We start from the raw sequence: 17,650 nt of genomic DNA, 5'->3' as shown, positions 1-17,650 counted from the left end.
GTATTATGAAAGATGAACATTTGTGTATGGCTGGAAACTGTTTGTTATTTTCCGCTGACGGTGTGACGTTGCAATTTTCCATATGTTTCGTTTATGAATGGCAACCGCTATTTGTCTCATATGAAGAAGATGGGATGGTGAGATATTTGTACGAAAAACTATTTGATGAAAGCACATGTATTAGAAAACATGAGCTAAAAAACAAAATAAGTAATTTGTACAACAAAGCTAAATTAGCAAAGTTAAGAGTCGAATGTATCTCTGGTTTTCCGACATTTATGAGTCGAAAAATTAACCAAACTAATCAAGATTATCGCCACGCTTTTGTCGGACTACTGCTTCATATAGCAGATTCCCTACAGTATGATAACGTACGATTTAAAGACGATCCTGTAGCTGCTTTGCCAATAGCTGCTTGCGTGAAAATAGCCATCATTGATAACAAAAAGCCCGAAAAATTGCAAGAAGTGTTTGGACTGCATAACCGGGATATTACCTTTAAGGAATGTTATAAATTAAAAGATTCTGAAAGGAAGAAATGTATTCGCAATAAAAAAGCTATGCTGCGAGCAAAAGCCATGACACCAATAATTCAAAGGTCAGTAATAAATTGTTATAGATTACTGTGATTCGGCATAAACTTTAGTACTCAATAATCACAACAAAAAAATTTACGTTTTATTTTTAACCTTACAGCGCTTTCTCGCGGAAAATAAATGACTTTTATTGTTCATATGATGAGATTAGCTTTGTTATATCTGAGGTAAGGAAATTTTATCAGCTTCCGCCTATTCAAGACCATGTTATTTTACCAGAAGACTCTCAACCGCATTGTTCAATGACCGGTACAGCTTCAAAATCGTCGTGTTCAAATCCCAAAACAGTTTCAAAACCATTCCACGTGAATCAAAACAAAAAACCTCCTAAAGATTCACCTACCAGGTCAAGAGATGTACTTCCATTGTCTGAAACATGTGCTAATGGTTTTTCACAAAAACCGTCCAGAATTCAAAAACAAAAATCGAAAAAAGGGAACGTAAACCCAACAAACAAAGCGCACAGTAAAAATAACAAAATATCAAATACAAATTTAAACCAGAACTTGAATCCAAATCCTATGCTGGGCCGAAACCATAACGAATTTAAAAGTATTGTAAATCCGATACTTATTCTTTTATTAATTCTATCTTTTATAGCTGCCTGTTGGCCAGTTCACTTATATTACATGAACAATGCAAAAATACCGTAACGAAATTTATTCCCTAATGCGTACGCACAAGTTTTATATGTAATATTAGTTTCCTTTTCTGCATAGTAATTATATTTTAGCTTTGATTTTAGTGTACTGTTTTTTATTATAGTCAAATGAGCTGTGCTGTATTTTGTAAAATATTTCGGTTGCAAAGCAAGTTTGTCATGCTTTTATTGGTTTAACTGCAGTTGAAATATACACTCTAAAAAGGAGTTGTTTTTTAACAAAACAAAAAATTGCGGTTTTTAATTTTTTCGGTATCATACCTTTAACAGCACTGTGATGAGCTATACTTTATGGTTTCATGTTTATAATTATTTAATGATTTGTATTTATGTTTTTGAATACATTTACCATGTGATATCATACGTGGAATAGTTTATGTTTTCTCTATTTAAATTAGGTCAAGATAATTTGGTATTATCAAAATGAAAATAACGTTTAAAACTATATTTTTTTTAAAATTATGATTCATGTAAATAAAATTTAAAAATTTGGAGCTATGGTTAATGTATCAAAATACTACTACAAACTTTTGACTTACAAGCGTAACGTTGGAGATTAATTTGTGTGACATTGTATGCGAATAGACTGAACATCTGGTTTGTCTAAAAATTATACGTCATTTTATAATTTATTTCATTTTTCTTCTTTCATTTTCCGATGTTCAATGGTTGTCGCGTGTATTTTGGCAAAAATGACCAGGCAGAGAGAAAGGTATTCAAGTCGAACTATAAAAATTATGATTTTTTAACCCCCTTAACAACCTTACAGCAGCGAACGGAGTACTATACGTTATTAAAATTGTTGTAACTGTAATGTTATTAAAATTATAAGGTTTCATATTTTTTTGATTTTAGGTGTATATAATTTAACAAAAACTACAACTTTCAGACTTTAGTTGTTGGTTGTGTTTCCAATTAATTTCCAGACATTTTAACGGATTGCCCAGTTAGCCAGTTATATTCATATATCATTCTTTACTATCTGACTATCAGACCTAAATTTTACATTAAATAACCAGATAACTAGCAATCGCTGTCTTATACTGTCAGACTGTTTGTCTGGACTGTTTAGAATTGAACTTTGTTTTCTAAACTATTAAATTATGAATGAATTACAAAAACGCATTCTTGACTTGGAAAATGAGGTAAAATTTTTGAAAAAAGATAAAGCTCAATATCAACAAAGGGCTAAAATTGTAAAAATGAGCTCAGAAGTTATCGACAGCAATCCTTACAGTCGTTTAATGGCCCTTAAGCGCATGGGTATTGTTGATAATTATGAGAAGATTAAGGAATACACAGTTGCTGTGGTTGGTGTTGGAGGTGTGGGAAGTGTAACTGCTGAAATGCTGACACGATGTGGTATTGGAAAATTAATTTTGTTCGATTACGACAAAGTAGAACTGGCCAACATGAATCGCTTGTTTTTTCAACCTCATCAAGCTGGTTTAAGTAAGGTCGAAGCTGCCGAAGCAACTTTAAAAAATATCAACCCAGACGTTGAATTCGAGGTCCACAATTATAACATTACTACAATGAAAAACTTTAAACATTTTATGGAAAGAATAAACAAGGGAGCATTAGTAGAAGAAAAGCCTGTTGATCTTGTGTTAAGCTGTGTCGATAATTTTGAGGCCAGGATGGCAATTAATACTGCTTGCAATGAACTGGAACAAAACTGGTTTGAATCTGGTGTTAGTGAAAATGCAGTTTCTGGCCATATTCAACTTATAAAGCCAGGAGAAACAGCATGCTTTGCTTGTGCCCCACCTCTTGTTGTTGCCACCCACACGGATGAAAAAACATTAAAAAGGGAAGGTGTTTGTGCTGCTAGTTTGCCAACAACAATGGGAGTTGTTGCGGGACTTCTTGTACAAAATACTTTAAAATATTTGCTTAAGTTCGGACAAGTTTCATACTATCTTGGTTACAATGCTTTGCTTGATTTTTTCCCTACTATGCAAATGAAACCTAATGCTGAATGTGACGACAGTTTCTGTCGAAAATGCCAGAAAAATTATCAGGAAAGATTGCAAAATCAACCTAAAGTTGAAGAAAAGGTTGAGGAAGAAGAAACTATTGTTGAATCAGTTAATGAATGGGGTATTGAGGTGGTCAACGAAACAACTTTAGAAGAAGAAAAATTGGCATCAGGTGAAACTCCAAGTCTTGTTGAGGGAATCAAAGTGGCCTACACAATTCCGAAAGAAGAAAGTAAAAAAACAGAAGTTGTTTCAAATGAAGGACCATCTTTAGATGACTTAATGGCTCAGATGAATTCACTTTAGCATAAAAAGCAACATCAAAACACTATCATTTTATTAGATTTCAGTTTAGGTTTTATTTTTTTGCCAAGGGTTATAAACTGTACAGATTTTAATTTAACTTATAGAAAAAAGTTATATAAATATATTTTGGTAAATTATGTTATGCTGTTTATTGCAACAATTGGTGTGACATATTTATTTACTGAGTTTACTTATTTTTAAATTGTGAGGTGCAATGTGTTTAATTCTTTTGTTTTTGTGTGATATCAGATGTGGTAATGTAGGAAGTAACTCAAGAGTTTCTGTATATGTGTTTAAATCTAAAGGGTTTTGGGTTATTATAATTTTAAAGTTTCTTGTATTTAAAAATATTAAAATTTTTTTTTTGTGAGCCAGGTTACTAAGTTATTTTAAACTTTCTGAACATGACTGCTACCACAGAAGTACTATCGAAAAACGAAAATGAAGACTCTAAAACGGAATCTGAATTCAACATCAATAAAGATTCTATGCTGTTAAGTGTTGACATCTTGCATGTTATAAAGGAGGCCCAAGCACAGCATGGCTTGCGACATGGTGACTATCAGCGATATCATGGATACTGCAATCGTCGATTAAAGCGTATTCGAAAAGTGCTTAAGTTTAAAATGGGTGAAAAACGAAGAGTTATACCCAAAAAAGTTACAGAAAATATCTTTACTGATCCAAGGTAAAGTTTGTGAATTTAACAATACCTTATATTAGTTTAAATAGAGGCCTAAAATAGTAGTAAAAAACAAATGTAATATTTGTATAAAAAACAATGTCAAAATGCCTCCGGATTTTTTTTTAAAAATTTTTTAGATATATCTTGATGTTACTCATGACCTCAGAAAGAGCGTGGGGTCTTGCTATGTTTTTAAAGCAAGAGGTAAATTCTAAGCCTCGCAAGCGTCATCACATGGTGGAAAAATTAAGAAAGTCTGTCATGTATGCGAAAGAGCTAAATATGCTGTGTGAAGCCAGTGATAAGGTTGATGCAAGAACTAAATTGGAGGCTCAAGTAAGTAATTTTATTATTTTTTTAACTTTTTTAATGTTGGTGTTTTATGTAGCCTGCATATTATTTATTTTAACTTTTTGTTTAGGCTGTATTTTAAATTTGTTTTTAATAAAATTTGCTTTGTCTCTAGGCTTACTATGCATATATGAATGGTGTTTTGAAATTTGAGTTAACAAATTGGACCGATTCGAAAGAGCTTTTCCAAAAAACTCAAACAATTTACTCAAAATTATCGGACACTATGTCGAAAGAAGAACAATCTGTGTACAAAGCAATGGTGGAGGAGATTGAAACAAAAATAAGGTGTTGTACTTTAAAAGAAAAAAATTATTATAAATTCTTGTAAAACGAATAATTGGCAAAAGTTTAATATTGTATATATTCTAAAAATTATTGATAAAAAAGGACAAATTTTTTGTATATTTTAAATAACTGTAAAATTTAAATAACCTGTGAGTTAAATTTTTATGCATATCAAAGCTTTAATTTTTTTATAGATATTGCGGCTACATTGGTGGGGATCAATCGGCCATTGATGAACTAAAACAAATGCATGGAACTGGTCGACAGGATCCTTTATTGGCTGAAAAGCTGGACTCATTGATCGCAGAATCTCGAGAATTGAAAGCTGCATCTATGAGCGAAATTGAATGGAGGGGAAGAAGAGTAAGAATCAAAAACAACAAGGTATGGATGGCTATTTTAAATTAAATTTAACTTTATTTTTGAAGATATACTCTTAGCTACAAAAATTAATTTACTTGGATTAAGGATAAAGTAACCTACAGGTCACTTAAATAAATATAAAAACTTCAAGAGATGGTTCGGTTGTAGAGTTTCTTTTTTAATTATGTTGGAATTTTTCCAACTTGCACGAGGATACCATTATTTTAAAAATTGGTCAAGTAGTTTTTAAGATATAATTTGAAGGTAAATATTGTAAATAGGGAAAGTCCCAACGTTCGCGAGTCACGTGACGCATGACGTCATCGTCGTAAGATCATATGCTGGCAGACATAGAAAAATGACCTTATTTTGTCCTCTCTGTCCCGTTTGTTGTACTTTTTTTTTAAATTTTTTTTGCAGAAAACAAACTTTACATAAAAAGCAATATTTAGCCATATAATATAAGACATTTTTTACTTTTTTTTAATTATTCGAAAAATTCTAACAAATTAAGGTTATGTTGTTAATTTTGGAAATTTACAAGCCAGAAACGGCCAATATTGGCTGACAAATACTTACAAGAAACAGACAGGTCAACTGAGTTTTACTAAAGCAAAGTTTACCTGTTAGAACAGTAAGTTTTGCTTCACATGGGTTAAGACACATAAAATATATAATACATCAATAAAATATAAACTAAATATTCTGGTTAACATCTTTTATGGATTTTTTAATTAATAATTCCAAACAATTTTTAATATAACGTACAATATACGTAAGTACTTGTACCCTTGGCAACAAATATTAGTATTTGCTGCCCTTCTTAACTTTAGTTTGTGCTTTACACTTGTAAAAATTTAACTAAAATAATTGTTATAGTATACACAAAATAAAAGTATTTATCGTCTATATAGGCTATATACCCTAATTTGAAGAATTTGACAATATATTAGTTAATAACAATAAAGTGATCTTATTTTAAACAAAACTAAGACTGTGTGAACGGTCAACTTTGCTTTAATAACACTTAGTTAACTTGTCTTTTTCCTGTAAGAGTTTGTAAGCGTTTTTGGCTGGTAAATTTTCAAAATTAACAGCATAGCCATAATTTGTTAAATTTTTTTAAATACGGCCTACCTTATTAAAAATACTTTAAAAGTAAAAAATGTATTATATTTTATGGCTAAATTATGCTTTTTATGTTAAGTTTGTTTTCTGCAAAAAAAAATTTAAAAAAAGTACAACAAATGGGTCAGGGAGGACAAAATAAGGTCATTTTCCTATGTCTGCCAGCATATGATCTTACGACGATGACGTCGTGCGTCACGTGACTCGCGAGCGTTGGGACTTTCCCTATTTACAATATTTACCTACAAATCCCGATATCTTAAAAACTACTTGACCAATTTTTAAAATAATGGTATCCTCGTGTAAGTTGGAAAAATTTCAACATAATTAAAAAAGAAACTCTACAACCGGACCATCTCTTTAAGTCTTAAGAAAAGCTCTACCATTACATTTCAATGAATTAAGCAGCAGTTGTGTGATAATTTAATAAACATTTTTTAAGGTCCGTTTGTTCTTGATCGGAATTAAAGAGTTTGATAAAGATTTGTCAGCAGTTAATGATCGTGATTCTCAAATCCAAGTATATGAGGAAACCTTATCAGAGTGCAAAGATGCATTGCAGGCAACGAGAGAAGATATTAAAACGGATCCTTATTCGAAAACAAAAGAACGCTCAGATCAGGTATATATATATATATATATATATAAATAGATTTGTTATCATATCTTTATTGTTTAGATTGTAATGCTGTTATGTTAAACCATATCAATTTTACATTTTAAAAAGTCAGGCAATGTTATAAAAAATACTTTAAAGATAATATTTGGTTTAAAGTATTATTACTTGATAATTTGCATATTATTATATATTTAATTGTTTCTTTTTTAAATGAGCTACATACTTTTCTTATATTTAAAATTTAATTGGATTTATATATGTGCACTAATAAAATGATATGTTTCAGTGATATATTAAAATACCGAAACTTTTAATTTTTAGATATCGGATCTTCAGTATCTTTTCTCTTACTTGAGTTACATAAGGTTAACTAAAACAATCCAGCGTAATTTGTTGCTGGTGTCAGATCTTCAATCTAAATCACCATTGGCTCTTATGGCCAGTGCAACTTTAGGTAAGCACTTAATTTTCAAAGTTTTGTATGTATTTATAAATTTTTTTAAAACTTTAACTGTTCTTAAATATTTTTAAATATTGTTATCATTTATATATATTCATGATTTTTTTTTAATTTAGAAGAGACAGGGGCTGGTGATGTAACACGCAAAGGACCAAAACCAAGCGATTTTATTCGACTTTACGATGTCATTCAACAAAATCTCGGCGAAATCTTGGGGTTACCGGGAGTTGGAAATGATGCTGATCTCCAAGCTAACATTGAAGCTCAACGCAAAGGATTTCAAGCACTTCGTTGTTTTTATATTGCCCAAAGCTATGTCATTGAAAAGAAATGGACAGAGGCAATGGCATTGTATGAAAGGGTGTTAGAACATGCCAATGATTCACTGAAGGGGTTACAATTGCTTGTTGAAGATGGCCCAAAGTTAGATTTCGTCGATATTAGTGGTCTTGAGAGTTTGATTGAGACCATTGCTTTTAACAAATATCGAGTTCATTCGTCTGCCGTACTGGAAGGTGTGGAATCCCAAACTCAAAAAGTTGATGTTGACGCAACTGTGCCTCTTATGGATAGGCTTGGAGTTTACCATGAAGACCAAAATTTATCGTCTTTGTCCAACAACAAAGTTAATGTGAAAGTTCCATCCTTGACATCAAAGTTTCCACCCTCTTTTGAGCCGATTCCGTGCAAGCCTTTATTTTTTGATTTAGCTCTAAATCATGCTACCTTCCCTTCACTTGACGAAAAGTTGGGACCAAAGGCGGGACAAAAGAAAGCTGGTATAAGTGGAATGATCAGCAATTGGTGGGGCTGGGGTGGAAAAAAATAAAACATTTTTTTCGAAAAAAATGAATTTTTAATGAACAACGGATTTGTTTAAGTTGCAATATTTTAGGAAATTTTGGAAATTGTTTTCAATACTTGTGTCAGACAGAAATTGTTGTTTTAATAAGAAAAAATATTTTGTTCACCTGTATGTGTGTTGTACACAAATTTGTTTCTCTACATTTATTTAAAAATCATAATTAGGATTTTCATCTCAGTTTATTGATATCATATTTTTAGTTGGTAATTACTTGCAGTAATATGGTTGGTGTATAAACATTTTCCCTTGTGGTGCTGTTTTAATGTTTTAAGCTTTGCTGAATGGTTTAATACAGACAAATGGGTCAAATTTTTTTGTACATTTAAAGAATATATTTAGACTTATTGTTCAGTATTTTGGCAGCGTTGTAGATTTAATGTTACTCAGGTAAGGTATTTAAACAGGTTCAATTCACCTTTTCTGGTTTGATTACAGAATAAATAATAAATAGGTGTGATAAAAGTAAAAAAGGTTTAAACTAGTTATAACATAACCTAAGTTATCATACATATAATTAAAACATACATTTGACAAAAACTTATATGACATTGCCTAAATAGTAAGATGATTAAACGCAAATTAAAAAAAAAAAATTTAAATAAAAAAAATCATTACAAAATAGTTTATTAGAAATAGTCAGGTTTAGTTTAACACTTTTTTTAGTCTTTTTAAATTTATATAAGTTATAAGACTTTATTAGATTTTTTGTAAATCTAAAAATCACAATTTTAATGTAATAATCAAATTAGGACCAAATTACGATACATTTTACTCAATATGTAAAATAACTTAAAATATGATGAAAACATTATTAGTATTTTTCTATATTCAGTTAAAAACGTGATTTTCAAAATGTTTAAATAACATATAACACATTACAAATGTTTTTTTTTCAAAAAAATATTAAAACTTTATTTTCGGTTATTGGTCAAATTTGGTAAAAACAACTAATTTTTATTTTGGGTTCAATTAGCTCACGTGATATTTTTCGCCAATGATATTGCATACAAATTTAAAAAAAATTTAAATCGAAAAATAATTGTTCTGTTGGAACTGCACAGGTCCAATTAACGTGTTTACAAAATATTTTTTGAAAATATTAATTTTCATAAAATTTATGACACTTTTATTAAAAATTAATGTAATCTTAAAACCTAAAATTTATATTTAAATAGACGCGCATTGGCCTAACTAACATTCAAGATAAAACATTTCGCAACAATTTTCATTAAAACAAAAGTTTGAGCTAATTTTTATTTTGTGTTTAATTAGGTCACGTGATATTTTTGGCCATTAATATTGCATATAAATATTTTTAAAAAAATAAAAAATTTTAAATAAAAAAATAATTGTTCTGTTATAACTGAACAGGTCCAATTAACGTGTTTACAAAATATTTTTTGAAAATATTTATTTTCATAAAATTTATGACACTTTTATTAAAAATTAATGTAATCTTAAAACCTAAAATTTATATTTAAATAGACGCGCATTGGCCTAACTAACATTCAAGATAAAACATTTTGCAACAATTTTCATTAAAACAAAAGTTTGAGCTAATTTTTATTTTGTGTTTAATTAGGTCACGTGATATTTTTGGCCAATAATATTGCATATAAATATTTAAAAAAAAATAAAAAATTTTAAATAAAAAAATAATTGTTCTGTTATAACTGAACAGGTCCAATTAACGTGTTTACAAAATATTTTTTTAAAATATTAATATTCATAAAAGTTATGACACTTTTATTAAAAATTAATGAAATCTTAAAACCTAAAATTTTATATTTTATTAGACGTGCATTGGCCTAACTAACATTCAAGATAAAACATTTTGCAAAAATTTTTAGTAGAACAAAAGTTTGAGCTAATTGTTTACTAAAATTTAAAGGTTGATAATAATTTAAAACTTTTAAATCGATTTTGTTTTAAAATTTTTAGTCTAAAAATTAAAAAAGATTTTGTCTAATAATGAAATACGTAATATTTGATTAATTAGTTTAATATTTTAATTAAGTAATGCTTATGCGTGGTTTATTCACAATAAAAATTAATTTTAAAAATAATCAAATAATTTCGAAAATCGGTAAAGACAGCAAGGGTATATATACCTCTGGTGGAAAATGCCAAAATCGCTTTTTAAAAAAAATATACTATTCTTAATTTTAATAAAAACGCGATTTTTATGATGCTTAGAAGACACATTAACACAATTCACAGTTTTTTTTACAAAAAAAATTTAAAAAAATAATTTTTGATTTTTGTTTAAAATCGGTAAAGACAGCAAGATTGTACCCTTTTAGGAAATGCCAAATATTGCTATTTTGAAACACAAAAAGAATTCGAATTTTAACAAAAACGCAATTATTATAATGTTTAGATGACTTATAAAACAATTTTAGCCCTTTTTTCTGCAAATGTTTAAAAATATTTTTTAATTTTTCGTCAAATTTGAAAAAACAGCAAGGCTATTAATTATATTCTTGCAGAAAATGACAAAAATCGAATTTTCCAATAGGTTCAAAATATGTCACGTAATTTCTTTCACATAGATATTTAGATGAAAGATATAGTTATACTCTATTCGTTGAAAACTGCATTTTGTGAAGGGGAAGTAGTAGAACCTACATTAATTAAATGTTTCGTTAAAGTTTGTTTCTAAAATGAGATTATTTGTTTTATCCTTAAATTTTTTTTATGAATTCTACATAGTCTATATGATTTGATAACTACTTGTACGTACCCATGAATATAAAAAAAAAACTTTTTTGGTAATTGGTTCTGTTAGTAAATATATTGTGGCGATGTACTAACACAGAAGCGAATAAACAACAGAACATTATTAGGCGGCACAGCCAAACCACAAAAAGTTTTAAGTTTTCTAAAAAGGTAAAATATACTCAAAGTAGTGGTTCCAGTGGCAATATCAGATAAACATGCCTATATTGACTGCAGTTTTTTAATTTGTAAAAGCGCTATAGAATGCTAATTGCAAAAGTGTACCAAGCACAACAATAACAAAACATAATTGTCACGTTAAATTAAATAGAAATTTTATGTGTTTGCATTCTTTTAAAATTAAAATACTGCCTTGTAATAGCTAACATTTTAAACCAAATAATTTGCAAAATATAAAAGAGGTGGAAATTTATTATTTTATGTAAATTTCCTTATAAGGAATGTAGGTGTTTAAAATTAACTTAAACGTCACAACACACCATCACATCACGTACATTGTTACACACGTAATCCAAGCTATCTATTGTCCTTGTGGGATGCGTTCACGTTTGCACTTGCTGCAGCAAAACACCATGTCGCCCTTCGGTATGCAAGGTTTGCCAACCAGAGATTGAGAACACTGCGAACACTTAAAACATTCGGGTAGAGCATGCCAATGGTGGTCTTCAAATGTAACCCATTCTGTGTTGGGGGCAATTATCTAAAAAAATTGATTCTTTTAAAAACCACATATTTAAAATATATTTTATATGCAGTTTTAAACAAATTTTCAGACAAAAATGAATGCTAAATTTAAAGAAATTAAAAAAAAATAGTGTCGCGTAGGCTGTTTGTTGTGTAGTGTATGCTGAGATAATGGTTTTGTAAACATCAATTTACTGTGTCAAAATAAATTTATTATTAAAATTTCATGAATCTTTTATTACTTTGCTACTTATTTACTTCCACAGCTACTAATTAGGGTAAAATCGACAGAATTTAGCAATACTGCTTTTCAAATTAATTACAGTGGAAAATGCATAGTCATTAATTTCTCATCAACTAAAAAGTTGAAATGACGCATGCAATATATATATATATTATTTTTTATTAAATTAATACTTGTTGAAATTAAAAAGTTACATGCCTCATGTTTTGTACATGTAATATAATTGCTTTTCATTTACTAGTTTATTAATATTTAAACGCCTTTGCCAAACCAGGGTGTTGCTAAATGTTAATTGGTTTGTTTTGTTGATTTGTTGTTTGTCAAAAGTTTTTAAAAATAAACCGCGATATTTTTAGGTGTCTAATTGACAGTGAGAAACTGGAATTTTCGCGATAGCAGGTGACATATTTCAAATTCACAGAGTTACTGTAAGTTAATAATACAACATACCATAACCTTATTCGTATGTTTAATATAACATTAAATGTATCAAAACGTATTGATTTTACATAAATCTAAACACGAAATAATTTAAAAACGCCTTTCTTTGTCAGTTTTTGTTTAAAAATAAACTTGCCAAAAATGGCTATATAACATAAGTACAAATTGCATCAGTAAAGTATTTAGATTTAATAGGTTGTATACCTGTTTGCATGTAGAGCAAGTATGAGCAAAAGCCTTCTCGTAACAAGTAATGCAAACGGGTTGGTTGTCGTGAGGTACATAGTTTTTACCACCGAGGGGTTGGTCACAATGCCAGCAACAAAAATGTTTCAAATGCCAGTAGCAATCTTCTGCTTGTGTGTACTCGGGTGCAAAAATCAACTAAAAATTTAATTTAAGAAATTTAAAATTCATTTTCCGCGATTCTATCTCTAAAAATTTAAGACAATGGTAATAAGGTTATACTGTATAACATTATCATAGTACAATGCAATAACGTATAAAAGTAACTACTGTTAACTTCCTAAGAAAAAAAAACTAATTTATATGCAGTTTAATGTACGTTAAGTATGTGTATTGTGAAACTGTAGGTTACAACATTGCACTATTTTTAGCATGACATTGTGTGAACAAATATGGCAAAAATGAAGTCGATTTCGTTAATAATCACATAAGCGCAAGCGAATACAACAGCACAGTGCATATTGGATGGATAGGCACATCGGAAATGACATCAGAGAGTTTCCTGCTCTAAAATCCCATATAAACATAACAGAAAATTTACAATTTATGTTAAAATATTTTTCCCTTAAAACGGAGAGCGTGTAATTCAAATTATTAATGTAGTTACTAATACTTAAATGTACTTTTGAACAATCAGTTATGGCAAACGCTTATATATACCCATACCCTGTGAAGTTGATACTACAACTAAAGAGTTAAATTAATAAATAATGGGTTCGATTTGCAATACAATCATGAAATATTCATAAATATGACTGTGCAAAAAATCAAACGGTTTTATAGCAAAAACTATTCCTATCCTGATGCGTACTTAATTTCAAATGAAGCCCGCTTAATACTTTTAACACAAAAACCAATCTATTAGTTGGCCAAACGGTCAAACCATATTATATTGTTATCGAAAAATATCAAAATTTTACAGTAAATTGGATGCCTCTGGCTTTTAAATGACGTCTTTAAAATTGACCTTCTTACCTCGTCACATGCTGCACATCTTGGCTTGTGCAATTCGCAATAATGTCGTCCGCAGTAGATCTTATCTTCGTTATAAAAGTAAATAAGGTCCACGAGTAATTCCTTGCATTCTGCGCAGGTGAAACAAGAAGGGTGCCAACGCTTTTCTTGCCCCATTCTTTCTGCATAGATCACTACGTCACCAATGTTAAACTGCTCTCGACATTCCGCGCAAGACTGTGACGTAATAATATTGCGATTGTTACATTTAAATAAAATCAGTTTTTACAAAAATAAAAATTAGCTATTTTAGAATTTATATTAAAAATTTATTAAAATTGCATTTACTGAAAATTTAATAATGGCATTGATATTAAAATATTAATATTTCTTAACGCACAATAGCCGGGTATATTATTATGTAGATTATTTAGGTTGGCCTAAATCAACAGCACAATGTCCTCTATGTAATAACAAGTAATCATATTGTAACAAAATAAACACACGACGATTTTAAGTATCGTGAAATGAATAAAAGTTCCTTTATGATATATCAGAGTAGACTTCTATCTTAAATGTATATATAATTTATGGTTTCTTTGCGTTTATTGGTATGTCGTGGTTTAAAAGCTCTTATCAACTTAGGCAAACATAAAATTTCCACTTGTTAAACATATTTTATAAGGATTTGTGTATAATAAAATCGAAAGCGATTTATAGAAAAAATACACAAAGGGTAAAGAAATGCTGCCTGACTGAAATATTTTTTTAGTTTAAGCGAAAAATCTTAATTATACTCGTTTAAAAGTTGTTTAATAAACCAAAGCTTATTTATTGCCCTAAGGCGAATTGCTACGTACTGTCGTAATATATAATTATAAAAAATTTAACCTAAGCAAGTTTCTTATTTGTAAATTGTAATTATGTGTGCTACAGTTTAATTAAATATTGATACTTTGACCGTTTTCGTTCCTAATTTTAAATATATGAGATCAGATGAAATTCTGTATAAATTTTTATACAACATCAGTAGATTTTTACTTTAAATATTGTACAGAGTAAAATAACGTCGTTTATACCTTAACTTTATCACTTTCTTCAACTACAGCACCACCAAGAGCTTTCTCTCTATATTGCTTTACAAACAAAGCCATCTCTTTTGTTTCCTGATCAGTGAGGTCGTGACACTCTTTCGGCTCCTGGTCATGGGCTGGAAGCTGTCTCATCAGCTGCTTCTTCCTGTACTTGGCTCCGGCTGATCCCACAATCGGTCGCTTGTCTTCCGGGAGCGAAGAGACGTACTTTTCAGCCTGAAAACAAAAAAAAACAAATTTAAAACATTGCCTTTGTACCAAATATTTGTCGATTTTCAAAAACAAGCAAAGTCATTTTAAGCAGTATTATACATTTAAATAAAAGATATTGGGCAAAAATTAGGATGTTTGGTAAAAAAAGTGGAAATCTTACCATAACAGGGTTGGAAACTGGTGGCTTCCATTCATATACAATTTCCTTGTATTTATCTTGTTCGGTTTCTGGTTCAGATTTTTTAACCGGCGGTGCCTGTTTGGGCTCAGGTGGGGCCTAAATATATGTAAGACGTTTTAATAATTCGAATATAAAACATAAATTAAGTATTAAAATTAATTTAATTGAATGATATTTTAATTAAAAACGCGAATATCATAAATACCTGATATGGAACGTTTTTCTCAATTTTAGCGGGAGCTTGTATTGTTGCCTTTTCTTCAAATTCTTGGGGTAAGGGAGGTACAACGGGGGGCTTCTCCTCCTCTTGTGGTGGAGGAGGGGGGAAATCTTCGGGTGGAGGTGGGGGTAAATCGTTAACGTCGCTTCCGAAATCGAGGGTATGTTTTTTACCAGCAATGTCAATTGTAAAGTTTAATCCATCAACTTTTTTAGGATCTGCACCGTTTACAACATTATTTTCTACCACTTTGGGAGATGATTTAACTGGTTTTGGGGCAGGTGGGGGTGCTTTTGGGGTATGTTTAGGGGAATCTTCTTTAATGTTTTTTTGAAGTGGTTCCATCCTCGCTTCTTTATCTTGCATTAAAAGTTTTCCGATATTGTCAATTCCCTTGCTTGATATGGTTGACTGAACATCGTGGTCTTCTTGCTTACATTTGCAATTTCGACAAATCTTTCTTTATTTAAAAAAAATTGTGTTATTTCAATCAAAATTTTGAACGGTAACAAAATACTCAAAATGTATTTTACTGTTAAAATAAACCTCTTACCTCCAAAAGTGAAGATCCAGTCCTGGACATTTATCCCCGCAATTTAGGCAAGGGGCACCCGCTCCCAGTTCATGGGTAAGAGTTTTCTAAAAATATATACAAGCATGAACTTTAAACCATAGCAAATTAAAAGTAACTTGATAAGATTTACCAACGTAAAGCATAAAATCTACATTACGGCAGTGTAAAAAATTTGCTTCAAAAAAGCGAATAATTTTAAAGAAGTAAACAGCATAGAAACAAGAGGTTGTTTGTTCTTAGAATCGACTTAACTTACAAATTTGCTTAGTTTAGTTATATGTTAATGATTTACTTTTTAAAGTAATTAATATTTAGAAGGTGTTATCATAAAATAACACAGGAAGGCATGGGTATTTAATATTTATTTACAGTTTCAATATTAAAAAAGGCCATTTCGTAGGCAGTGTGTTGTTGTTTTGTTTGTTTGTGTTAGATTCATTGAACGTCGCACATGACCGCGCATCGCAGAGCGTGTCCACGAGGATTCGCGGCGTTTTCGTAACTCCATATTAGGAAACAAAATCAAGTTTTAAAATTTTACAGTTTGAGCACTTAATACGCGGTAATAAAGTTGGTATTTACGCCCTTTTAAGTAAAAAATTAATTATTTTAAACGCGTTAACATCGTACAGTGAAATAAAAAGTTAGGGCATGAGTATTTTAGAGCCTGGTTAGCGTCATTTGATTTTAACAATAGGGCTGTATAAAGGTTTTGTTTACCGTTTCTATTACGTAAAACTGCTCGAAAATAAACGGAAGCTGTTAGTCTATTACTCTCAGCACGGATCTATAAACGCACGACACGCTATGTACACTAAGAAATTCTAAACCAGTATATATATAAAGCACATGTTTAAGCCAATACTGTGTTTTTAATTTTGAAAAACTGTATTTCATAAAAACACTAAACACATAAGCCGCTTTTAAATTAAATTACAATTTTAAGCAAGACAAATATTTTTGTACCTACATTAACTATAAAATTAACCGTATCTGCGTGTATTTTTATCACACACAATACATTAAACATAAAATAATAGCACCTAGCGTTTTAACAATCGCTAGACAATTAATGTACAGACAATTAATTTTCTTACCTCTGTTACACCCGATACTATTGGAGGATCAAATGCCATTGTAATGTTACGAAAAACACTTTTCACCCCTTGATAATGTATCCTGTTCCAGCAAAATGAATTTAGAAGCAGTACACAAATTTATTACCAATCTGCCACTATTAAAACATAATTTAATACGTTAAATACACTAGTAGGTCGTGAAGTATTTTTGCAAATATAAATTAACTACAATTATCACGCTACCAGCCTAAACGCCTGGCTGCCTTATTAAGCTATTTTAGAGTATTGCCTCGCCCACCTACGCTTATTGCGAGCTTTAGAAAAATAATTTGGTGAGAGGCGAAAATTCGCAGTCAGTGTGACAATAAAATTTACGTAGGCTATAATTTAAACATACGTCAGCACTTAAACATTTAAACAGCAACGTCATATAGTATACTAAAACCACTTGGACGGTCTCGACGAGTCTACAGTATTTGTAATGTCGCCCAAAGGAAAGGAGAATTCGCCTTGAATTTCCTGTGTGGCTGTATTTTAAATTTATGTTTTTATTTTTATCTTGTTGATAAACTTTACTTGCACACATTTACATTGCGGATCACTTAAACAAAAATTACTCCTATATTTTCTATTTTAGGTTATATTTAATTAAGCATGACCCGGTTTTAATGCGATAC

At 30.1% G+C, this 17,650-nt stretch overlaps 4 protein-coding genes across 5 annotated transcripts in view; 3 read left to right on the top strand and 1 right to left on the bottom strand.

Annotated features, from left to right (window-relative positions):
* Positions 1–17,650, top strand: part of LOC145744842 (small ribosomal subunit protein eS8-like) — a 65,061-nt gene that overhangs the window by 10,575 nt on the left and 36,836 nt on the right. The window lies entirely within an intron of this gene.
* LOC145764166 (ubiquitin-like modifier-activating enzyme 5) lies at positions 1,930–3,920 on the top strand. The gene has a single exon (XM_082575763.1). It carries the CDS (start codon positions 2,361–2,363, stop codon positions 3,543–3,545), a length of 1,185 nt encoding a protein of 394 aa, XP_082431889.1. The 5' UTR covers positions 1,930–2,360; the 3' UTR covers positions 3,546–3,920.
* On the top strand, positions 3,920–8,602 carry LOC145764165 (signal recognition particle subunit SRP68-like). 2 transcript variants are annotated; one of them, XM_082575762.1, is made up of 7 exons: positions 3,920–4,233; positions 4,368–4,566; positions 4,697–4,869; positions 5,064–5,253; positions 6,803–6,982; positions 7,301–7,433; positions 7,559–8,602. In XM_082575762.1, the coding sequence occupies exons 1-7, from the start codon at positions 3,950–3,952 to the stop codon at positions 8,266–8,268; spliced, it is 1,869 nt and encodes a 622-aa protein (XP_082431888.1). In that variant the 5' UTR covers positions 3,920–3,949; the 3' UTR covers positions 8,269–8,602. The 2 variants fall into 2 exon arrangements, with proteins under 2 accessions (XP_082431888.1, XP_082431886.1); XM_082575760.1 differs by having other exon boundaries at positions 7,556–8,602.
* LOC145764159 (testin-like) lies at positions 11,032–17,128 on the bottom strand. Its single transcript, XM_082575754.1, has 8 exons — positions 16,992–17,128; positions 15,874–15,959; positions 15,306–15,780; positions 15,080–15,196; positions 14,692–14,922; positions 13,634–13,849; positions 12,617–12,796; positions 11,032–11,743 (listed from the first exon to the last, which is right to left on the bottom strand). Exons 1-8 carry the CDS (start codon positions 17,028–17,030, stop codon positions 11,564–11,566), a joined length of 1,524 nt encoding a protein of 507 aa, XP_082431880.1. The 5' UTR covers positions 17,031–17,128; the 3' UTR covers positions 11,032–11,563.

Source organism: Corella eumyota, chromosome 1, assembly GCF_963082875.1.
Source record: "Corella eumyota chromosome 1, kaCorEumy4.1, whole genome shotgun sequence".
NCBI lineage: Eukaryota > Metazoa > Chordata > Ascidiacea > Phlebobranchia > Corellidae > Corella > Corella eumyota.
The sequence above is the reverse complement of the archived record's forward strand: the minus strand, read 5'-3'. Positions and strand labels throughout refer to the sequence as shown.